Below are 25,060 nucleotides of genomic sequence, written 5' to 3'. Positions count from 1 at the left end.
GTAAAAACATGTTTTTATAAGAGTTTGTTAGAGCAAAAGCTTGTTTTCGCCAGTTTTTTAACTTCATTCGCATCAATTTCTTTCAAATTTTTAGGAAATCTATATAATAATACGCCAGTTCTGTGTCTCTGTAACAGGCAAAGTGGATGTGTTCATTTTCCTTTGATGTTGCCGAAAAATGCATGTCTAATATGTTACATTTTCTGACGTTACGGCGCAACGTCAATAATACTAATTTAACGTCAATATCTTATATTAAATTAATGAAGCCATTGCAATGCACCTAAAATTTTGAGGCCAAATAACTTGGAAACAAGGGGGTGACGTCAATGTTTTTTCACTGCGTGGGTAACTAGGGACCACCTGGGACCAATTTGGGTAATTTTCCCAAACCTGGGTCCGTTTCGTAATGAACGGGTTAATGACGTCATCAAAAAACCTTCTAACCCTAATATCTCTTCAACCGTTTGTCAAAAATACATGATCCTATACATATTCTTGATCAGCCTTTCAAGATCTATATATGATGAAGGCAACATGTATACAAATTTTGAAAAAAAAATTTTAGGTTTTAACGGGCCATTGCTGACGTCAGCAAAATTTTTAAACCGTTATATCTCATTAACCATTCATCGAAAGCACGTAACTACATACATTTTCTTGATCAGCGCTTTAACTCTACACAATAGAGGCAATGTAAAAAACAAGATTCTAATTAATTTTTTTATGGATGGGTTGCTGACGTCATCAAAATTCATATGATGCTTATTTTTCATTTATGTCATACCCCAGTGGATAATACTGTGGGCCTTATCGACTAGTGTTAAAAATAGTAAGATACAACTTATATGTACTTTTCATTAAAAACAAAATGTTGCAAGAAAAGTTATCACAAAATAATGTGTTTTCTCCTTATAAAATTGTGATATTTACCTCCTCCGATTGCAAAATAAGCTGCTATGGAGTGTTAGTTTTCTCAAATTATCATAAGCTGTATAGCTAGCTAGTGTATTCTTGTGGTTGCATTCGCGTCATAATACTGGTTGAACCAATCAGGATTAAGCAGCCATTTTGAAATGGTGTGCAAATGCTGTAATTATGTTTTTGTGGTGAAACCTTCATAAATACAATACTGGATTTTTCAAGGAATTCTTTTTTTTTAGTCAAATCTTTAATATGTTTTAGATACTGCTTAATTTTTGGCATTTTGCAACATTTTAACGCCGTTTTTCTTGTAAATTCTATTTAATTAAGGTTGCTACTGTGAAGGTTGCTATTAAGGTTTGACTGTGAAAAGTCCACTTACCCCATCCATGTACCCCATCGGAGAGCGATGAAGGAGAACATTCCGACAGCAAGAAGAATTGGTTTAAAAAGTATCACATGACATTCGCTGACTGTGGGAGAACAGCTAGTTACATATTTCTTCATTTTAAAAACAGTAAAGCGAAGTCGATACTTATAAAACCTTCAATACTGGACGAGTCATAGTTGAAATGTGTGTGATGCCTTCAAGAAAAAGTGACAACTGACATATTTTTTTAAACTTTACCCTCATCCCTCCCTGTTTCCAAAAAACACAGAAAATGAGCAATTTTCATTGACTTCAACCTCTTTACCACTACACATAACAGTTTTATGCCCAGAAAACATCATCAACTCTGTTTAAATTTCTGTTTTGTTCAAAGAAAAACAAAAAACCTTCTCCACGCGTGGACATCAGCAAACTCATCTTCCGTCGTGGTAATGACACCATTATGAAAACAACTGATTGCGCTAAATGACATGGTTTACAGGAACTGATGCCTGCCGGAGCAACCTTGTTCTCAGGACTATTTTTAGTTTTGCGAGAAAAGAAGGCAAAAAATATTGTTGCACAAAAAGATAGGTTAGTATTAGAGAATAAAACACCTGCAGTTGTATATACATGTCTTAATGATAGATTAGAGTAGATTTTTTAATCTCGCCCGGACGATTTAAAGTAGTAATCCCTCTGAGCAGGAATCGTTTCTCTTTTTCAATTAGCAGAAATCATGACAAGTTGATTTATGCCAACGGTGAAGATCAGACTGAGAATCTATTCTATGATCCTTTCCGACAATTTAAATGCAATATAAAGCTTTACTCTCGTATTAAAAATTATAAAATCATAAGACACGGGTGTCTCTTTAACCCGGTTCCTCAAGGGTATTTTACCGCTCCCAAGACAGGTAATCACCTGACCGAAATGGTATTTGCCAATGCTACCTACAGGTCCAATAGCCACGATGGCCGTTTGTCCCTGTATTGCTTGGGAGCAGGCTGCACCACCTCTTTCTCTGAGAATACCACAGCATTAGTGTTTCAATGCTTTTTCAGTATCAGCACTTGGTCGAAATTTTTAATTTACTTTTTAGTGCTCGGAGAAGAGTTCAAAACTCAAGCCAAGAGCAGACCCTTATGTTCTACGTTATAAATATTTCTTCTCGCCGGGTTTTTCAACTTTTATCGTCCTTCGTCTCAATTGCTTCCTTTATGATAAAGATATTTTTTACCTGGTCTACACAAGTAAACTACAAAAAATGCTAGGTGCAGAGTATTGGCCATATTTGATGTTCTTCTGCGATAGCGAGAGGTAACACAAAAATACAATTCGCCCCCCTCGCCCTGCTTGGAAGGAGGGTAGACAAAATCGGTCATTTGCAAAAATATTTATGTCCAGGAATGTGGCTACTATTTTCGAAAATGTTTTTACCTTTATGTAAAATTGTCAAAGAGTAAAAAGTAAATTTTTGAAAACTAAGACAGAAGTATGTTTACTGGGAAATTATTACTTGTGTTATGACCGAATGACTAAACAAACACCTCTGTGGACTAATATAGATCTATAAAAATAATAGTAATAAAAAATCTATCATCCAGACAATTTTTTTTCAGTTTTTATCCCAGCGTATTTTTTTTCACGAGAAGAATTAATAATGATGACTCTTTGGTAAAGCATCAACGAAAGACTAACTCAAAACTTCGTAAACCGAACGCACGAAAATGTTCGTTCTTCTTATTATTACTCCAAACGCCAAATTTGACTTCACAAAAACGGTCTATTTTTAATCTTTGATAATATCAAACTACACTTTGAGGTTACTTGTGAAAGTCAAAATTTATGTTGCAAAATCTTGCTCATTTACGACAAAGAAGGGAAGAATATGCCATCCAGACAGACAGAAGTTAATTATTTGGCAACTTTTAGAGAATAGAACTTAAACACTAATGGCATGAGAAAAGTAAGTCTTGTCAAGACAAATCCGATAGATCGCGAAAAAAGTTCTGCGTGGCTGTGTAAAAATTTCCCAGCGCCTCGTCGTGCAGAAGGCTGCATTAGCATAATGCTACCGAGGAAAATGTACAATAAATTATCAGACATGCCAATCACAACTCGGTGTTCCCCTTTTTCTTTTTATTCATCTGTAAAAATAATCCTGTTCCAATGTAGTGAATGCAGAGTAAAAAATTCAAGTCACAAATTAAATTTGTTTTATTAATCTTTATATTTTATTTTCGTTTGTTTGTTTTTTCGTTTGTTTGTTTTTTTGTTTGCTTGTTTGTTTGTTTGTTTATTTGTTTGTTCGGTTTTTTGAGGAAGGTGCATGTATTTGTAAATTTCTGTTAAAATCTGCATGATTTTTTGTTTGGTTGTTTATTTGTTTGTTTTATTAGGTTGTATTAACTAGTTTTCGTGATAAAATAAAGATAACAAATAACTGATAAAAATGAATGAGTCATTTAAAAAATCGTTCCTGCTTCTTTAAGATGAAAAAAATATGGGTGCATATAACATGTTGAATATCTTTTCTTTGTATGCATTCGCATGTATGTAGAAATCTTGATATTGTGTGACTACCCTTATCTTGTTTTTTTTTAGTTTAACACTGTTACTTAGAACCATAGAACTCAAGCTGACAATATCATTTTTATATTCTTTATAACTACAGGGGGTGACACATGATATTACTCTCAAAAAGGTTAGCGCGACTTGTTTGTTATATTTTTAAAGATTGAAAAATGATACCCTCTTGGGGAAGATAGTTTAGCTTGGTTCTCATTGGACTAATTTTGTGGTGTTAAGAATCCCAATATCTTAATGCATTAGAGTTTCAGTTGAAATACACGCGTTAGGCACACTCCTTAACTCTCTGCTTTTTTGCAAATTCAAATATTTATGACATTCAATTTTACATTTGCTTTATCATCTTAACGTTCCTACCAAATTAGTATTTGAAAAGAACCTTAACAATTAGAACTTTGGTGTTAACCTTGAGAGGACCTCAGGAAGAGTCGCTCAGTGGAAATTAAGCTTTAAAGCAAAGTGCAATTTAAAAATGATAAAATTTCTATTCTGTGCAAACAGCGTTTATGTCACGCAGCTTTGTGGTGGAGAACTTTTCTTACCATTGATCAACATAGCCTGCATGCTACATTTACATGGATGGGATTCCATTTTTGCAATTATTCTTTTGTCCAGTCGTCACTTAACCATATATGATTTTTAGCTCTTTCAGTGTGCTATTAAGGAGTAGAAATTATTAGTAAAAACTACTTGCACGATTTTGGCTTTGACTGTATCTTTATTAACTCAAAATTACTAAGAAGCAAGAATACATATTCAATTGACATAGCTTGCTTAAAAGCTTCTAAGAATATCTCTTAAAACTTGTTTTTCTACCCCCGAATTGAAATATTCACATTTGATATTTCAAAGAGCTAAAAAAGCATGCATTAAAGATGTCTGCAGAATTTTGCAGCCTAGCCATACATATCTTTAGGTAATCAGAAAATCAGGAAAAGGCGATGTCATCTTTTTTTTGGAATCACTCTTTTACGAAAGATATCCAGCAATACAATTAAAATGTTCTTTTTATCTTCCCTTTCCTTATCTCCTTCAAAGATTTCTTCACTCGAATAGTGCCCGTTAAACTTTACACCTATCAGCTCCTTTATGTAAGAAAAACATAGACATCGAAGTACGAGATAATAGGTTTCGCAATAGAATTACTTTTTCTCTCGGAAAAAGAATTTTTCTCATATCTTTTTTTACCATTGATTGCGAAAAATAGACTACAATAGTTGCGATAAAGAAAGAAAGAAAAAACGACTGAGAAAACATGTATGAGTTTGCAAACAACAACAATAAAAACAAACAATCACTACGGGAGAAGTAGTGATAAAACATAACATAAATTGTATGATTTCGAAGATCAAAAGAATTTGTTTTCCAAGATTATTATCATTTTTACAAGTATATATATATATATATAAAGAGGAGTTTTAAACTGTTTAAATCCTAAAGTTCTTCTTTCTCATAAACCAAATGCTGTTGAACTTTGAAAGATTATTTTTTGCAAGTTCATTAGCACAAAAGGAAGATTGCTTTAATATCTAAAGGGTAAGACAATACATACGTTTTTCTTCATTGTTGCACTATAATAGTCAACTTTAACAAAGGTCCTTGAGACATTTGATAACAACATCAAAGCAAAAAGGTTAGTTATGTTTAAACGCACTTTTTCTTTACAGTAGCAACTTTAGAGGAATGTTTTTCTTTCTTCCTGATAGCAACATAAGATTGCTAAATGCTGGCTTTTTAAAAAAAATTCGAATGCTTATTTCTCTTAAGCAATAGTTTGTCAAGTTCATCGCATTGTGAAGAAACCTTCTTCTTAGATGTTAAGAGTAATGCTATTTTGTGTTTTATACAGTTAAAAAATGTTTATTTATATTTTCAAGAGTCTAGATTAAATGTATCATCTACTTATATTCAGACGTAAACGCATCAAGCATTTCGTTAGAGTTGACGCCAAGATCAACGGTATTTTGAGCGTAAGAAAAACATGTAAACACAAGATCTAATAACATCTTTTTTAATTACTAACGAGAAGGAAAATTTAGGCAATTTAGCAGGTATATAGTTAGATTTCAGTTTTAGCAACTTTTGGTCCAAAGTTTTTAAAATTGTGTCAAAAATTGATCCCCTTTTTTCTTGGTTTAATACAACTTATCGTATAGTTTATCTAAATCATGTTTGATCTATTTTTTCGATGCCTATTTAGCTGCGTCTTGAAAAATCATTCACAATGCATTTATTGTTCCATCACTTGATTTTTGTGGTTTCCATCATGGTTGGCGTCCATAATCGTCCGCAAGTACGTATATTTGCCAGACCAAAGTTAAACGAAGTCAAAGATTTAAAAGAAGTCACACAAGAGACTGCAAACTTGGCCAACTCCTATTTCGTGTTTTTCAATCACAATATGAAACGGTCAAAAGACTCGTGTGAGACGCAGGAATTCAACCATACCATCCGAAAACGCGGTTGTATACCCGTAACTATTCCGAACAAAATTTGCACTGGGGAATGCAATTCCTATTATATTCCGTACAAATCACAACGAAGCAATGATGTACACAACGTGTTTCAAAACTGCCGGCAATGCGTGCCGAAATCGTATCAAAAAATAGCTGTGGTTTTGAAATGTCCGAACCGGAGACGCAAACATAAAGTAAAGAAGGTGAAATTGATCTATTCTTGTCGATGCAAGTCGAACACGTGCACGTTGAAATGATGTAGAATAGTAATCATGAAATGGACTATAAACAAAATGAAATGAAATAGTCGCTTGTTTACAAGTTGAATTGTTATATATGTGTACAGTATTAGTTCATATCATTTTCAAATTGGATTTAATAACCTTCTTACGGAGCTGTCGTGTTTATGATTTGACACACAAAAACAGTGTTATTGATTGTCATTTCCAATACTTTTCAAATAAACACAGAAATTATTTGGAATTAGCGGTCTTTTTTTCCTTTTTATGCGCAATCTTTCATATTGTATTACTTCATGACATTATATTTCATTTTGTTGTTAAAATCCTTCTTTTTTTGCTTTCTTTTTGTTTTTATTTTTATTTTTCTACACAGTAAATAGCATGTATACTTCCTTCAATGGTGTAAGTCCATTCAAACCCATTAAACATTCGGGCCGTTTGTTAACTTTTTACCTCTTTGAGAAGGCCGTTCATTCCCAAATCAACTTTTTGTACTGTTGTCAAATTATAAATGTGAAATTGAGTTGTGTTTGCTTGACGCTTACCTCCCGAATTTTCGCCTAATTATGTGAAGTTTTAACATCGTCAACTAGTTCTAAAACATGTCATCGTTGTTATTAATAATAATTACAGTAACTAAATACTGAAAATGTCCAAAACGTGTTATATGTGTCAGTAAAGTCGGTAATTACAAAACTTCGCTGCTCATGATTTCATGCGTAATTAATGGAGTTGTAAAGTTTAAAAGCTTAAGAACCGGCGAAAATCTTTCAAAACTATATACAAATTCTTAGTCAACATTTTCAAGCTTTATATGAAATTAACTTGTTTTTAGCGGGAGCTTGAAAACAAACATTATAAACAGGTATGGTTAGGGCTCAAACTTTAAACAATATAAATTTTAATCAAGTAATTCTCTGAAAAGTGGTATGAAGTTTAAGCGTTCCCTGTTTAGGGCGTTGTTTATTACGAATTCCAAAGTTTAAGGCGGTGTTTTTATTTGAGATGGCGTTTACTGAAAATGATTATAGTAGTTTATAGTAATTTATAGTAGTTTATAGTAGTTTATAGTAGTTTATAGTAGTTTATCTCTTTCGAATGTCAACTCACATTTCTCTGCATTGAATCTAAGCGAAACATCAAAATTTCCTATATATCTACCTAAGGATAATTCAGTTGTTTCAACTTGCCTATCAAAGATTCCTTTCCTCCATGATCAAATTGGACATAAAATGCAACACGGAATGTGTTCTGAAAAAAAAATGTTTTCGTTTTTAAAAACAAAAACACAAAGACGAGGCAGAGTTCTCCCAAATATGTATTTATAAAACTACAAGGTCTATAAAGATTTTTACATTCGTTACAAATATACATTTGTTGTTTGCTTCAAAATACATAACGTCGGAGAAGCCACACAACGCCGTACAGATGTCTGTTGATAGACGCGACGACGACGACGAGTCTGATACGATGGGAACCTGGCTGGAAACAATTTTAGCAGGCTTGAGTTTGAAGTAAGAATAAGCAACAAGCCAGGTTAAAATAGAAAATTTAATAAAAAAATTAAAAATATTTGCGTTATTACATTCTCTAAAAAAAGTTATTAGCTACAGATATAAATAAAAAAGATAATAAACCTAACAATCTTGTTTTCATCTTGTTTTTATTGCGCTTGATGTCTCCATTAGGAGCGACTCATGAATCGAAAAATCCAGGCTAAATGTCAACCCGAATCTTTCGACATTTAAGTATTTTGGACCGCAAAATGTTGATTTTTTTGACAGTAGAATATATTTTATTAGGGTTTTCTTAAGTTTTTTATGAGAGAAGACGGCGCAGTCATCTCTCATATTAAAAAGACAAAAACTCTGGGGACGAGGGTAGCTGGAAGACTGATTTGTGTTTTTTACACGCATTGTGTTTTCAACGATTGACCATACTTTGTTGTAATTTTTGATTTGTACGCTTAAAGTAGGAAGGTAGGGGATGAGATCTAAACGCCGACATTCAGCACACCTTCCGAATTGTGAGTCACCCCTTGATATTATTGTTTGAAAGCACTTTACTTTAACAATTAGGATAACTACGAAAAGCCACTCTCAAGGAACAATCGTAAGTTAAGTCAAATCGAGACAAAACAAAAATGTATGATGCTTATTAAAAAAGCGTGCTGCTTTAATGACTTCATGTTAATTAATTATTTCTTTGTTCGCTTTTATTTGTTTGTTATCATTATTTTTATTTACACCTTATCTTTTTCTGTTTTTTTCTTCTTATCGAAGAAAAAATATGTGTGTATAACAAGACAGAAGCAATCAATCAGTTCGAAATATGACATTACACCGGCACCGACAAATAATCCAACTTGTCCGCCAATATCACCTAAATTGTAAAAGAACTGTAATTACCACATAAATTTTGGTACAAACGTATTGCAAAAAAAATCAAAGATTGATAAAAAGTTTAGCTTTATTTCTTTTAATTCACAATAGTTTTTCTCGTGAAAATACGTAAAGAATAATTATACAATGTTGATAATTTATAATTATATATATGTAATTATTTAATTGCTAATTGCTAATTTAACCCTTAATATAACCCTTAACCCTAGAGGGGTGGAGGGAGGGTCCAAAACAGCTTCAGAAAGTCTAGTACGAATAGGGTTAAATTGTTTATTAAAGGGTGTATAAACAATTGTTTTCGAGGTTTTTAGGTCAAAGAGGTACCACGGCCGCCTCTATGATTGGATAAGTAAGGCTCAGTACAGACTTGCCGTTAGCCCGTGGTAAAATCAACAGGTTCGGCCATCAGCAAATTATTTACTGTGCGGGCAGAATAAAGCTGCAGCGTGGTCATGTTGAACAGAGTACGGAGAGCGCCTACCAATATAACACCGTGGGATGTCACAAATCAACAATATATACGAACCAGGTTGACTTTTGTTCGATAATGACGGCGGTTGTTATTGAAATTAATGCTTTTTGGGGTAGACATTTAGACTCAAAAATTTTAAAAATGTAAAACAAATTATGTCGTTTTGTTTTGGACAGTATGATATTTCAAAAAAACAAATGTATTTTGTAAGTTATTTTGTAAAAAAAGTAAGTAACTGGTTTACCATCATTTTTTACAGTATTTTCTCTTTATTATAACGGCTGTGCTAGCGAATTATATGTGATTGGCCGATACACATGCAAAAGAGGCTTCTACACATGCGCAGTGTGTTTTAACATAAGCACAATAAATGTATACCAAGCTAAATTTACACATATTAAGATGTAAAAACTCTTGAATTCGGTTAGCAAAGCCTCGGTCTAAAATTGACCACGACCTTCCTTACTGAAAGCAAACGCTCTGCCACAACGCTCAACAGCGGCTCGATTCTAGACACACTTACCGAGAAACTCGAACATATCGTAACTTGGTTTCTGTTCCAGTAACGCGAATGATAAATCGTCATAATAAACAACTATACGAAGAATGTTGTCTCTAAAATATATTCGCAGTTTCTTATACAACCAACATATACACAACACGAGAAAAAAAAGTTCTTAGCCATATTTATACTTTATACTTCAATTTATACAGTATCACGGTTTGGCGTCACTTGATATTAGACATTGACCAAGTTTGGACCCAAAAAAGCCCATACCAAATAGTGGTTGAAGACTGCGTTTTTGCATACCGAGTAAATTAGTGTTAAAGTCAACCGCAATCTCATGACCTGTTGTCTCTTTTTGCATATTAGACGGCGAGACGTCAGACCTATCAATAAGCGCAGCGCCGATGAGAGACAAAAGCCCTGAGAACGAGGCTGTGTTAGAGTAAGACGCGAGCAAGGCAGAGTACAAGCCTTTTGTTTTATAAGAACAATTTTATAAGATTCTTAAAAAACGATAAGAAAACAATAAAAAAAATTTAAACACTTTAAATGTTTAGGTCTTCCTACCTAATTCGAATTTATAAAATAAAATAAAATCGCAGTAAGCAAAAAAAAGGTTCTTTAAAACAAACTGAAATAAAAATTTATTCTTGCAAAAATTCGAAAACAAAAACTACGCGCCTCATTCACAATATTTATGCTCTTTGCTAATTCTTTTTATAATTCTTTTCTATATTTATATGAGTTATTGTTGCAGGTCCTGTTTTTTGGCGGGAAATTATTAAAAAATAGCGTAAAGTTTGAAAAACGAAAAGATTCTATGTTAAACATACCGAATAAACTGTTTTGTATCAACGTTAGGAACACCCTGCATGTGAGAAAGATTTTTCAAAATTCTCGAAAAATGCATTGCACGCAAGTTGGATGGAAACAAACTTCTTGATGTGGTGTATGAATATGAATCAATTTCGCAAGGCAAAGGACACTCATCTAAACGGTCCCTCGTAAAGTTCGCTAAAAAATAAAAGCAGAAGATTAGTGACATTCGCTCTTGTTTATCTCAAAGAGCTCTGGGGTCGAAAAAGGGTTAGTGCTTCCTTAGATTATGCTGCAAAACTGTCTGATTTTTTTTTTGCTGAAAATTTTATAGGCTTGAAAATTGGCCCCTTTTAGGACAGAATGAATAAATAAATAAATAAATGGAAGAATGGATAAATGATTGCTTTCCTATACAGCCAACTACGAAGTTAGAAAATGCTTCAAATGTTAGTCAGATTCTTGTACTTTCAGAGGACCTAAGTTTTAAAAATTTTCTATACTCTTTTTTATAAAGAGTAAAATAAAATTTAGATAAGTCTCCTATCTAAATACATTACATGGATTCACTGACAGATAACAAAGTACTTCAAAAATAAATGTACCTACCCCATTCTCCCCAGACGCAAGAGTTTAGTACAGTGGCGTTGCATACAGGAATGTTACCTTCATGTGACAATGAAAAAGTATATATTTACTAACAAATATCAGAAAAAAAATAAATCAATCAGTAGGTGCCCTTTAATTTTTTAAATGGTTTTAAATAGAACAATATTATTTCCTTCCAATCCCATTGTTAAAACTGATACGTTATACCGATTTTAGTGAACTTTTATACAATGCCGACAATCTAGAGGTACTAATTCTCAAAATTGCCAATCACGAGATTATAAACACTTAATTAAAGTCCCCAAAGACAAGAATTTTTCCCATGAAAAAGCTTATTTGTCACACCTAGGAGAAGGTCACACCATAGAGATATGGTCGCATCGCCTACCTATAATGATTATGCGACAAAACAATAAAATTAGACAAAAATACAACGCAAGAGAATTTTTCCATTCCTGAAGAGTTAATCTTTTTAATTTACGAAACTAAATTTAATCCCTACAGGGCCGGGCTTTTTTGGGGCTCTAAAAAGCCGGGAGCTAAAGGCTGACGTCATCATATATTTTACATTAAAAGCACAAAGACTTAAAATTGTAAGCTAATGAGGATATTTGAAAAGAAAACATGTCCCATTTTTTTCCCGACCACCTATTGACCAATGATTTTAGATGAGTCAACATGGTAGTAGTCGGAACGTTGTATCAAAAAATGTTTGACTGTCCTAAAGTTAACTTAGAATATTAATTGACACCAAAAAAACATGTAATTAGTCATTACTTTTCAACAAACTGATTTCAGATCATCATATCTCTTTATGGGGTGATAAATATCTTTTATAAATACAAATTATAAATACATTCTATACAGAAGCAAAATTGAATCGCTCATTCATCAACTTAATGAGCCACAACAACAAAACAACACCACACAATCAAACATATCTTGACAGATTTAAATTACGCTCAGCCTTTATTTAACTTTAACTTTGAAACTACAGTTGAACTTATGTAATTCGAATCATCAAGGGGATTCAAAATTTGTTCGAATTACATGAGTTTCGAATTATAGGAGTTTGACTTTTTTCGGCCGAATTTTGGTGGGGAAATGGGTTTACGGCGTTATTAATTATCAATGTTGTAACATCCTATGGAGTAAAACGACGCGTAGTGTTTGAAAAATAAGTTGCTATTTTCATGTAAAACAAGTGTTACAAATTTTTAATTTCAATTTTTCTCATAAAAGCCCATGATTTAGCTCTGTCTCCTATTAATCAATCTTCTATGTTCGAATTTCACGAGAAAGTTCGATTATTGGAAAAGTTCGAATTTCATTGAAACGTGCGATTGTTGAAAAATTTGAGTTTTAGAACTTTGAACGGACGAAAATTTTCAAAATTGGAATTACATGATCAAAATTTGCTCACGAGACCAAGAAAACTGTTCGATTTACATGATTTTTTTTCGAATTACATGAGTTCGAATTATAGGAGTTTTCTTATAAGGATTTTAGAGTAAACTCGGACGGGACCGGAGAATTCGTTCGATTTATATGATTATTCGAATTATAGGAGTTCGAATTACATGAGTTCAACTGTATTCTTAAGCGGAGGATTCCTTGTTTTGTCATCATAGAAAATCCAACAGCAGCAGACTTTGTTTTACAGGGATTATGTAAAAGAATATATAAGTCTAGTCGGTGGCACGTGGAAAAATTTACGGGATTGCCTGTTCTTTTTATATGCAATGCTTGCGTCTCGCTACTTGCGGTACTATTTTGCATGCCAGACAGACAGGCGTACACGGGTATTATAATATAGACCTAATATAGACTAGTCGGTGGCACGTGGAAAAATTCACGGGTTCGCCCATCCTTTATATATCACCAAGTTCGACCCCAGCACCTTTTACCGTGGCTATCAGAACTATCAGAAAGCACAGCGCTGTTGAGAAGGAAATAGTCCTGGGGACGAGGTTGATATATCGCATTTCGTGTTTCCGTGAAATGACTTTTTTCTCGAGCACAAACAGACAGACGGAATACGGCTATTATTAAAGAGATAAAAAATGTGGCCTAAAAATATAAAAAATAGGTAAAAGAGTCTTCAATATTTAAAAAAGAAAACATAATAAAATTTAAGGGAATTGTCATGGTGCTTATTAAGCAAGAATGCTGCTACGATGGAGGGTGTTAAATTAGTCGTTTGGGAGCATGTTTCTTGGTTATGAAGTACATACCTGGCATAAAGAAGTCTTTACAGTGACAAATTTTTTCCACATGATTTGTCAGCTGTTCCAACCAGCATGTATGCTTTGAGTATACCTTGAAATATTTCAAAGGAAGTGATCCACAATTAGTCTTATATGGGGCCTTTAAGTTGAGAATCTAAAAAAATTAACTACAGCTTTAAAACCGCTGGGGATTTAAATTCCACTCTTAAGAAACCAGTCATAAGCCTAAATCTAGGGGGATTTTCTCCTCCCTGCTCGCAGATACCACTTTTTGCTCACAGACGGAAAGGAATTTCTCTTTGTCAATAAATATAATTTATTTTGTCTTGTGTTAGCCAGTACATGGAAAAAAATCCGGCAATGCGTGACAAAATGGGTTTAGAATTAAGAACAAATTTAAGAAGAATATGATCCAACTACTTTCTATCCCAACTTCCTCATAGCGTATCTTTGAAAATCTTCTCAAAACTCCTACGCTAATTTGTCTCTCCCTTTCTTAACATTTTTTCTTACCCAGGCCCTTTTAAACGCTAATTTTAAACTACTTCTGTATATGAAAAGTAGAAAGTTCTAATGCAAAAAAAGTAGTGATGACTTAAAGGAGAGGCGAACAAAAAATATTTTGTGGCAGCCAGAAAAAACCTTTTAAACCAGAGAAAAAAATTATACATTTCTAAATCCTAAAATCTACTAAGATCAATCAATGACGAAAGTTTTTTTAAAATGGCTGACTGACAAAACTTACTCAACCTTTCTCAATGTTGAACCCTCCTATCTGTAAACTATTACCAAAAGAGATTGCTCTCGATTCCATTCAACTAAAGACCTTCATCCCTTTTATAAATCATTATTATTACTATTATTTACTCAGGATAGCCTCTTCAGTTTTTATAGGAACTGTTGTCAATAAGGTCTTGCGAAGGGGGTTCTAGTACATTTAAAGCTCCATTGGAGCTACGGAAGGCGTACAAGCACAACAACCGCTGAACTAGACAACGTCTAAGATATCAATCTTATTCTCATGCTGAACGTTAAGCAGAAAGAATCGATTGACACTTTCATTGTCTCTGCCATGACTCGGTCGGGGTTTGAACCCAATACCTTCTTCCCTGGAGGCGAACGCTCTACCACAAGGCCATCAGATCATTTGACCAGTCATCCTTACTGATCGCTTAATGTAAAACGTACCTTTTACTTACCTTTTTCTTCTCCACTTGTATATAACTTGTGTAACCAGGAGAGATCATTTGACCAGTCATCTTTACTGGTGTTTCTTGTGATCCATGTAAAATTAAATGGATACCACCCTCACGTCCGTCCCTGTAATAATCATAATGCTGAATGTTTACCGTAAATGACAATCCTTTTTTTACACCAGGTCCTGTAACACGCAAAACCTCCGAAGAAGAGAGAGCAGAATTGAATGTATAACATTTATCTCCTTGTTTCCATTTAAAGGTAGTGAAATTGCTAGGCGAGCATTCAACACCATTAAAATTGCATTCCAATAACATATCCTTTATGTCATGCTGGGATGATGTTGTAATGTTCTCATATTCTTTATCGCTCACAGTATCGAGTAATTCCTCACCGAAAAGAATGGCTTTATCAAGTGTTGTGCCATTGAGCACACTAAGCTTCATGTCATTACGATTACAAAAAGATACAGCAGGAAAATCTAATTCATCTACGTATTTCTTCATGTATGCTGTATTAAAAGGGTATTGTAGAAATTCTACGGTGCTTTCATATACTTTCTCTATCGAGTAGCAGAACGCTGCCAGTGTTACGAGAAACCAGAGAGTTCTTCGAACGGGGAACTTTTTATCAAATATATATGATACTCCATGGAACGATGAATTGGATATCATGTCATTCACATGGTCTCGTATTTCAGCGCGGCGTAATTCTTTTGGAGTTTTCTCCCTTGCCAAAAGACTGAAGCCTAAAAAATTAGTATTAGAGGTTTGTTACGTCTAACCTTTCACAGAAGATAATAACACATCGTTCCGGTATTGTGTCGTATTTTTACCATCGCATTGTGCAACAGATAAACTAATATTGAAAATTAAAACTACCCTTTTACTCTGCAACGAGAAAATGCTGGCGTTACTTTTGTATCTATGAGAGTGACTAACGTCAAATAGGGTAATAAAAATAGTCGGTTCGTTGAGAACCAAATACTGAAATGTTAATCAATTATAAGTAGAAATAACTCCCAAAATTTAACAATCGTGTTAAAATTTAACATAGAAAAATTACATCGATCTTTTTATCTTTGATCTCGTTATCACTCTTTTATAAGAACAAAAAATTGAACTCAATGTTGCTTAACTTTCCATCTTTTACAGGCTAAACCGTTGCTTATTTACATGTTTTATTGTTCTGTCAGGCTAGTGCGCCATTCTAAATCGAAGCGTAGGTTTAATAATGTTTAGAAGTAACCAATCAAAAAGCGCGGTTAGTATTCTGACTAGAAAAAATTTGTTTGCGACCCAGCGTAATTTTTCCCATCTTTACTACTTCGATTTCCAGGTGGTAAGAAAGATTATGCTAGATTTTCTGGCTATCTTTTAAAGTTTTTGCGCCTCTCATTGCTTATAAGAAAAGATGTAGGTAACATCCCTGTAGGAATTAAAATCCTTTCGGGAGAAGTCTTAGTGTCTCCCTTTGACGCTACCATGTCTTTTGCAAACTTAGAGTTAAGATGATGTAAAAAAAAAACAAATTATGTATCATAAAATCTTGTGATTGTGCAAATTATTGCAGGGGCGGTTGCTCTCTCCTCCTCTGCTCTCCCCGGTTGCTTCTACCTTTTTGAGTGTCTTATCTTCTACATAGTCAGGAATAATGTGTGGACGACTTATCATATTAATACTACGCACATTTTAATACAGAACGCAAACACTCTTGAGCAATTCAAGTGATAAAAAATAAAATAATCTGATTGGCTAACTAATTTTCTACCTGTCACAGAACGCAAAGAAAAAGTTAAACTCGATTCTACTTTCCCCAAAACTAAACGGATAGGAAAATTCTCCAACCTTTGAAGTACGCATGCTCAGAATTATTTTTGTTCCTGTCCGTTCCGTTCCGCGGGAAATCTTCTTGAAGTGGAAAACAGCCTTTAAATGTTTTGAAGCACTAGAGGATTCAGAGCGGACGTAAAAACACCTAAAAGTTATTTTTTTAAAATTTTTTGCAACCCAGTGCTTGGTTCGAGAATATGCACAGGAAAACTTTTTACATACGCGGATAGATATTTTACGAGTGGAAAGAAAATTCATTTTGGGGGAATTTGTAGATGATTGTAATGATGAAATGATGGTGATAATGTAAAGTGCTGTTAAAATTCTTGCAGGTATGAACTTTCACAAATGACGTAATAATGTTATATATCATAGATTATGTATAGAACAGCGTTAGATTTTCTTTTTTATGTGTGAATAAAATTGCTCTGAACGGCATTTATTGATATTTTCCAGGGCATTCATTTAAAAAATAAGTTCTTATATAACATTTCGCGGTAAAAAACTTCACGAATTTGGCCAAAATCGACAAATAGCGCAAAAATAAATATCTATGACAATTATTTTATTGTCAGAAATATTCGCGTGAAGAAAATTTCGCAGCTTTGCGAAAATAACTTTCGTTTAATTGTGATTCTATTGACAGTTTTAAACGGGGAAATTGTAGACTGCAAAATATATAATAACAATAGTTAAAAGTGCGTGAAGTAGTATTAAAAAGTATTAAAGATCAAATTAAAAAAGCTCCTTTTTTAAATTTAATTTTTCATCATCAACAAAAATAATTGTTGAAATCCATTGCACTTCGAAAAACCGCGAAAATTAATTCTGAACAAAAAGAGAAAAATTTCACGTATTTTTTTTGAATCGTGAAATATTACTTTCGCGAAAATTTCTGCCAATAAAGCAGTACCATTACGATAGCTAGCAGCTTTGTCATATTCTGTTTGTTATTCAAGAATTGCCTAGGTTTTTGTGTGTGTAAAGACGTTCTACTTTTAGCAGTATCCATGTTTATTAAAAATAACTGAAGTTAAGTAAACTTTAGTGGCGTGGACCAAAATAAAAGAGAGGGGAATTCAGTTTAAACAACTCAAACCCTGAAATTCAATATTGGCCGAACAGTCAAGGTGTTGTTAGGCAAATTATTAGGAACTAGTCGTTAGCCCGTGGAAAAATCCACGGGTTCGCCCGTCCTTTTTATACCGCGTTGCGTGCGTCTCGCTACCTGCGCAGTTAAGCTACCATTTTGCGTGACAGACAGACAGACGGACGGACAGACAGACGTATACGGGTATTATAATATAGACTAGCCGTTAGCCCGTGGAAAAATCCACGGGTTCGCCCGTCCTTTTAATTAACCCGTCGCAACAAAGTGGGTAAAATTATATCGCATTTCATATTCGTGTTTCCGTAGCATGATTTTTTAACTCAGCGGGGGGTCTGCGCAGAGACAGACAGACGGAATACGGCTATTATTAAAGAGATTATATGATATTCCAATCGCTCCAATCAAACATTCGTTCCATCTTCAAACCTTGAATGCATTGAGTAATTTTACTTATTGAAAATATACATATAGCAAGAAGGAGAAGGAAAGGTGAGAGGAAATATATGATGAAAAGTCAATGCTTTGGACCATGTAAATGGTGTTTAATAGGCATGAGAAGGATTATTGGAAACTTATGTTTTGAAGTTATTTTTTCTGTTAAAATTAAAAACATGATGTGATAAAAGTGGAACAATAAATGCAAATGTTAAGAAAAGAAGGAAGCGAAAAATCAGGTACCGATGCCCAAGAATGGTACAAGCTCTGGTTCTGCTTAAAAAGAAACGTTTAGATTCCTACATGATGATGCGTAAGCGTATGATCAAAAGCTAATTGATGCTTGTTGAGAAACCCAGCTAAAAGGTTTCAGAACAAAAATAAGAATTTTTAAGATAATGTTTTTCGGGATTGGTTTCGGTGGCAAAAATAATTATTGGGTCTAGTATTTTTTTTATACTAAAGATAAAGGATAACATACAACATACATACGTTTATTTGCTTTTCCATTTCCATTAATTTCATTGGAATCTTTCGTTTCATGGATATAGTCCACAGTTACTTTTGCAAGATCTTCAAACTTCAACATGATGTTTTGTATCTGTGTTCTTTAAGATTCTTAACAGTGGGATGTAAACAAGCAACTTACAAGTAAAACTGATATGATGATAATAAAACCAACGACAACAACTTCTTCATAGGATATGCGACTTTAATTCCGTGCTTGTTTTTTTAGTAACAACACTACATATCTTGATGAAATCTTTTATTGAATTCAAAAATTTTTATCACGATAATACACGAGCAAAGATATGGTTATCAAGCATATTCAAATGTTAATTTATTTAAAAGAAAAACTATTCAATTAATTGATTTATTTACTTGTTAGGTTTTGCTTTCTTTTTTGTTTGTTTTCTTTTAAAAGATTCAGCTGCGAAGAAGAGTAAAACTACTCGTCGCGACTTGTATCTAGCTATGCACGAGGTTGTTCTTTGTAAACTATTAACAAAAGCTATCATCTAAATGACGTACCGATATAATCCCTTTTGACTAACATTCAAATTTAATGAGATTAATCAAATTGTGTATTGGTGCCATTTTGATAAGATTAATCAGTTGGTTTTCATTAACTAATTTGCAGTTTAATGAATCCATGTTATCCTATCTACTTCCTAGCTAATTGAAAAAATGTTCTTAAAAAAGTATATTTAAACTAGTCCACGGGATCACTGTCCCTTAAGATAAAAGGTAGTGTAATCATCAATTTATATTGACACGACCTGTCGTATTTGACAAAAGAGATTGTATCAAGGTTTTAGTGTGTCAAAAGCTGATTTCTAGATAAATTTCGCCTAATCAGTCCTGCACTCTTTAGTTCTTTTTTGGGGGGTATTTTCCAATATAACTCACATAAATTAATGAAGAAATATGGTTTAACTAAAGATATACAATTCTCATGCAATATAAAAATGTTATTAGTTGAATTTTCTATAAAGAATTTTCTCTAAAGATTGAGGAAGAAGTTGAGCCAGTATAAACATAACATTTTTTGCAAGACAGCATTGTCTGCCAAAATTGTTTTGGTATAAGTCCATTTGTTAAACTCTTTACTCAACGAAACAGGAAAAATTTACATCATCTGCATTTGAGAAAATACCAAAGAATCCATTAATTAAAAAGTTTAAAATGCTAATCCGTTTAAAGCTTTTTAAGTTATCAAAAAATTTCTACTCTTGTTCTCTGATTAACTTCGTTGGCTTTTAATTGATTAATTCAAAGAAATAAACTTTCTATGTTTTCAGAAAACGAAAATATTTTTGATTTTTTTTTACGAAAATTACTATATTTTCTGAAAACTTCGCTTTGTCCTTTGCATAAATTTCACAGTATTATTTTTTTCCTATTCGTTCGTTAGCTTATTATTTTTTTAAGACCTTAAGATCATGTAATTTTTATCAGGAACAAAGAACTAACCTTTCCTTAAATATAAAAAAATCTCATTTTAAAAAAATTTAAACTTTTTAATGTCTCGTAGATATGTTTGCATGGCAACAGATGTGTGAATTAAAGTTAAGGTAGTTTTCGCGCCAAAAGTGAATATAGTGAATGTAAAAGAAAACTTACAAAAACAAATAAAAAAGTCTATGTTTTGAGATTCTGCATTCATGTATTTATATATATTTATATTTCGTATCGAAATAACTCTTCACTAACCATATATAATTTACAATTATGAAAATGAAAAGTATGCATATGTATATATACAAACAAAAATTAAGAGTGTGAAATATAGCTAGTAAAAAATTATTTGAGAAACCTTCTCCACATCCACCTATACGTCCCTTGTTTTAACAATATCTTTTTTGTTATTATTTTGAAAGTAGAAGGAATAACAAACGCTTTCACTTTTATGAACAAAATGCAACAGAAACGACTTTTCAGAGTTCAAAGTAAAACTAGCTCTTTACTGTATGCTTTTAAAACTTTGAATATTAGAAAATTTTTAGTGAGTCATGTTACAGCAAATGGCGGCTGCAAATCCAGTTTTGCTACATTTGCAAACACACATGTTGCCATAGAGGATATACCATGAGTTACAGCCGGTACCACAAGAACAACATGTTGCTGAATATCCGTATGGACAAGAAGCAATTGAATTGGCACCTTCCTTATAAACACAAGTTAAAGCACTTGTAGCACCAGTATCTCCCTTGTCTCCAGTAGGTCCTAGACGAAAAAGATAACACAAAATTTAGCGCTTGGATGATTTTATTGTTGTGTATTATGTCATGCATAGTGCGCATGTCCGAAAAAAGAAATATCATGCTGCTTTTTGGTTATTTTTTTCATCACTTTTGTTTGAAGCAATGAAAATTGTGTTATCTTTATCGTCCGCATATGTTACATAGAGTTTATAAAAGTAAAAGAAACGCTAATCGTGTTTAGTGAGTTTTAAATTTGCAACATAATGCTGACGAATAATTGATGTATGAGCCATGACAGGTACATTTGTTTCCGTGCATGGTCCATTTCTGTGCGTCTGCAGCACATCCGCAACATGTGGCTACGAAGCCAGAATAACATGAGGTCGATTTTTGATAAGTTGTTAAAAGTTTACAAACTAAATTTCCATTAGAGACAGTATCTCCGGCAGGACCATTATCACCTATACGAAAGATAACACAATTCTCAAACTTGCATAAGCCCAATGTGAAGTAGAAATGTTTGTTCGAAAACAAATATTTCATTACGAAATCTGCGTTACAATATCACCTTAAAGTCATTTGTTAGAATAATTTTTCTTACCTTTGGGTCCCTGTTGTCCTTGATCTCCCTGGATTCCTTGTGGACCATCGTCACCTTTGTCCCCTTTGTCTCCTTTAGCTCCAGTGTAACCAGTATTTCCTTGGTCTCCTTTATCACCTTTATCTCCTTTGTCTCCCTATAATTTTAATTGTATAATTAGTTACTCATTAAGTTAAAAAGGGTATTATATTCTTGCTAAAACATAGAAATGGGATATAATCACTACCTTGGCACCGTTAAGGCCATCGCTTCCAGCAGGTCCTTGGATACCTTGTGATCCCTGGTTTCCTCTATCACCTTTGTCTCCTTTATCACCTTTAGCTCCATTTGCACCATTGTAACCTTGATCTCCTTTTTCGCCTTGTAGTCCTGTATTTCCCTTATCTCCTTTGTCTCCTATAATAAAAGGAAAGGCAATTCTTGAATATTTTTTTAGACACAAAATTTGTAATATGATATAGACAATCAATATTCTAGAAACTGTATCTTAAAACTTCGTCTTACCTTTGTCTCCTTTTTGGCCTCCAAGTCCAGGGCTGCCGCTGGGTCCTGGTTCTCCTTTATCACCTTTTGCACCTTCATTTCCTTGGGGTCCTAAAAAAGCATTTAAAAGTTATGTTACAACTAATGAATAAAGAAAGAAATTGCTGAGAAAAATTAGTTATTTTTTATTTTTAAAACTATCTAGAAATATTACCTTGCTGGCCTTGTTCTCCCTGTGCTCCAGTGTCACCTTTAGGCCCAGTATTTCCTTGTGCACCAGTAGCTCCTGTATCTCCTTGTGCACCAGTAGCTCCTCTTGCTCCGGTATCTCCCTTTTCTCCTTGTACTCCCTGACTTCCAGTGTCCCCTTTATCTCCTTTAACTCCTTGTGCCCCTTGTTGTCCTTGTTGTCCTTGATCACCTTTTGCACCAGTGTCTCCTTTTTCTCCTTGAGCTCCTTGAGCACCTGTGGCTCCAGTTTGTCCTTTGTCTCCTTTATCTCCTTTATCGCCTTTAGCACCTGCTGGCCCATCTTGTCCATCTGTTCCTCTTGAACCAGTAAGACCTCTTGGACCAGTATCTCCTTTTAAACCCTGGTTTCCTTGTGCTCCAGTTGCGCCAGTCTCACCCTTGTCACCTTTTTCTCCAGCAGCTCCTTGTGCACCAGTTGCACCAGTGTCTCCCTTATTTCCTGTTTCGCCTTGTGCTCCTGTTGCTCCAGTTGCCCCCCTTATTCCCCTTAATCCTTTGTCTCCTTTAGCACCGGTGGCACCGGTAAAGCCTGCATCACCTTGTTGACCTTGATCTCCTTTGTCACCTTTTGCCCCTCGTGGTCCTCCAAGTCCTTGTAATCCTTGTGCTCCATCAGCTCCCTTTTCACCTTGTGGACCTTGTATTCCCTTTTCGCCAGTCAAACCTTGAATTCCTTTCGAACCTTTCATGCCTCGATCTCCTTTGTCTCCCTTTTCTCCTTGATCTCCTTTGTCTCCTTGTGAACCTGGGGCACCATTGGCACCGTCTTTGCCATGAGATCCTGGACTTCCAGCTGGACCTTGACTTCCAGTATCTCCTTTTGTTCCTCTTTCTCCCTTATCTCCTTTAGCACCATTTTGGCCATTGGCTCCAGAGTTTCCTTGGGGTCCTTGTAGACCACGATCTCCTTTGTCTCCTTTTTCTCCTTGAAATCCTTGATCTCCTTGATCTCCTTTAGCACCACTTTGTCCAGTACTTCCAGTATCTCCTTTAGCGCCCCTTCTTCCTTGCTGTCCTTGTGGTCCCTGATCTCCTTTAGCTCCTTGTGGCCCAGTATCTCCTTTGAACCCTTGTAGACCTTCTGCACCAGTATCTCCCTTGTCTCCTTTCACTCCAGGTGCGCATTGAGGACCAATCGGACCAGTATCTCCTTTGTTACCTTTGTCACCTTTGTCTCCTTTTGCTCCCTGCGCTCCAGTAAAACCACGATCTCCTTGATCTCCTTGATCGCCTTGATCTCCTTTGTCACCTTGAATGCCTTGTTGACCTTGATCTCCTTGTGGTCCTTGTGGTCCTGGGATACCCCGTGGTCCTATAGAACAAAAGCATTTATGAATGATAATACTATATTAAATATAATATGTGGATTAAATGTATAGATTTCTTAGAATGAATAGAAAACATAATTACGTACCAGTTCTGCAGGCTTTGCATCTGATGCAAAGGAAGTTATTACTCCATTCTCCTGAAACTTGTGGTGTCTTGGTTGTGGCAAATGAAATGCAATGGTGACAAGATGAGGTGATTGGACCGTTTTGTGACCAAGCCAAAACATATGGGGAGTCATTTGGCACACAGATGTAATTGTTGTTCCATCCCCTTGAAGGTGAGACTCCTCGACTTTCACTCACTTTTGTGCATCGGTGTGTGGAAAGTGGTCCTGAAGTATATAAATATGTATAAGTAAATAAATAAAAAATATATAGAATCAAAGAGATATCTATAGAGAGCTGTTTTGTTAAATATTCGAAACGATTAAAACGATCAAGAAATCTTTAAAGCGTCTTTGTGAGGAACAAACTGAAAAATTTAATAACGAAAAGTTATGACCAGCATGATTATTATTTTGTACTAACCGTTTGAGCTGAAGACAAATCCAGGGTCGATTCTGTTGACTGGCCAACATAATTCTGCCATTGAAAATCGGCTGTCACTTGCTTCGTTAATTTTCAAACATTTGAAATTGTATCGGTAATAGGATGATGGTCCCATTGGGAACAACTTGAACTCGTGCGATTTTGGATAAATTTGAGGCCCATAGTTGTTGCCTAAAATACAAATTTAAACAGGTTAAACGTTGATAAGTATACCAAACACCAACAACAAAATATATCGAATCTCTAGACACACAATGGTGTAAATATCCTCCACAAAAGCTATTTTGAAAGTATAAAAAGGAAGAAAAAGATGAGGCAATATCAAAGACTTTACCTGCTACTAAAACAACTGGCACAATTGCCAATAACAGTAACATATTCATGTTGATTTAACCAGCACAATGCGTATACCAGATAGCAAGTCACTGGAAGCTGAGCAAAAGCTGTTTGATGTTAAATTTGTTTCAACTGTGTCTTTTTATACAACTAAATGGTAATTAATTAGTCGTTAATTAAAATTAATTGGAAATAGGCACAACACGTGGTTTCTCATCAAGCGGAAAGAAAATAGCAAACAATTCAACACTTACTAACTAAGGAAACATTACCAATTTTATATCATCTCTGACCATGTGTTCTGAAAATCACTTAATCGTTTCAAATTACTTTGTTTGCTACTAGTAACGATATTTTTTTAATGTATAACAACTAGAATAATTTAAGAAAAGGGTTTAATTGCCCATTTTGCACTTTTAAATTGGGTTGCATAAAATTCATTGAAAGAAGTTAAGATGCTTAAGAGAGTGGGTTGCAAATGTGCTCCTTTAGCTAGAAATATCTTGTGGTCTGAAAGAATGTGATTATGCTAAATTTATGATAAAGTTATAAAGGGCAGCGATATAATTTTATGGTTTGTTGAAGTTTGAATTTGAATTGGTGTGATTTTCT

The 25,060-nt window shown here is 34.2% G+C and overlaps 3 protein-coding genes across 3 annotated transcripts; 1 reads left to right on the top strand and 2 right to left on the bottom strand.

Annotated features, from left to right (window-relative positions):
• The first annotated feature begins 5,301 nt into the window (after nt 1-5,301).
• On the top strand, nt 5,302-6,733 carry LOC130656880 (gremlin-1-like). Its single transcript, XM_057459822.1, has 2 exons — nt 5,302-5,422; nt 6,087-6,733. Exon 2 carries the CDS (start codon nt 6,111-6,113, stop codon nt 6,597-6,599), a length of 489 nt encoding a protein of 162 aa, XP_057315805.1. The 5' UTR covers nt 5,302-5,422; nt 6,087-6,110; the 3' UTR covers nt 6,600-6,733.
• Nucleotides 6,734-8,121: 1,388 nt separating this feature from the next.
• LOC130656879 (acid-sensing ion channel 1B-like) lies at nt 8,122-19,171 on the bottom strand. Its single transcript, XM_057459821.1, has 7 exons — nt 18,687-19,171; nt 14,819-15,564; nt 13,626-13,773; nt 11,392-11,448; nt 10,800-10,980; nt 9,982-10,073; nt 8,122-8,966 (listed from the first exon to the last, which is right to left on the bottom strand). Exons 1-7 carry the CDS (start codon nt 18,781-18,783, stop codon nt 8,827-8,829), a joined length of 1,461 nt encoding a protein of 486 aa, XP_057315804.1. The 5' UTR covers nt 18,784-19,171; the 3' UTR covers nt 8,122-8,826.
• Nucleotides 19,172-21,142: 1,971 nt separating this feature from the next.
• LOC130657384 (collagen alpha-1(I) chain-like) lies at nt 21,143-24,271 on the bottom strand. Its single transcript, XM_057460367.1, has 6 exons — nt 24,092-24,271; nt 23,650-23,895; nt 22,198-23,547; nt 22,005-22,094; nt 21,727-21,896; nt 21,143-21,636 (listed from the first exon to the last, which is right to left on the bottom strand). Exons 1-6 carry the CDS (start codon nt 24,225-24,227, stop codon nt 21,475-21,477), a joined length of 2,154 nt encoding a protein of 717 aa, XP_057316350.1. The 5' UTR covers nt 24,228-24,271; the 3' UTR covers nt 21,143-21,474.
• Nucleotides 24,272-25,060: the final 789 nt, after the last annotated feature.

This window comes from Hydractinia symbiolongicarpus, chromosome 9 (assembly GCF_029227915.1).
Source record: "Hydractinia symbiolongicarpus strain clone_291-10 chromosome 9, HSymV2.1, whole genome shotgun sequence".
Classification (NCBI taxonomy): domain Eukaryota; kingdom Metazoa; phylum Cnidaria; class Hydrozoa; order Anthoathecata; family Hydractiniidae; genus Hydractinia; species Hydractinia symbiolongicarpus.
This window is presented reverse-complemented; position numbering and strand designations above follow the sequence as displayed.

What these genes read in the sequence shown, in the direction of transcription:
- LOC130656880 (XM_057459822.1), top strand. Translation starts at nt 6,111, where the DNA reads ATGCATTTATTGTTCCATCACTTGATTTTTGTGGTTTCCATCATGGTT.
- LOC130656879 (XM_057459821.1), bottom strand. Translation starts at nt 18,783, where the DNA reads ATGTTGAAGTTTGAAGATCTTGCAAAAGTAACTGTGGACTATATCCAT. An exon ending in TTGCGTCTGGGGAGAATGGG is followed by an intron (nt 10,981 to 11,391) that starts GTAGGTACATTT and finishes TTTATTTTTTAG; the next exon opens with CGAACTTTACGAGGGACCGT. An exon ending in CGATATGTTCGAGTTTCTCG is followed by an intron (nt 8,967 to 9,981) that starts GTAAGTGTGTCT and finishes TTTACAATTTAG; the next exon opens with GTGATATTGGCGGACAAGTT.
- LOC130657384 (XM_057460367.1), bottom strand. Translation starts at nt 24,227, where the DNA reads ATGGGACCATCATCCTATTACCGATACAATTTCAAATGTTTGAAAATT. An exon ending in ATTTGTCTTCAGCTCAAACG is followed by an intron (nt 23,896 to 24,091) that starts GTTAGTACAAAA and finishes TATATACTTCAG; the next exon opens with GACCACTTTCCACACACCGA. An exon ending in ATGCAAAGCCTGCAGAACTG is followed by an intron (nt 23,548 to 23,649) that starts GTACGTAATTAT and finishes TTTGTTCTATAG; the next exon opens with GACCACGGGGTATCCCAGGA.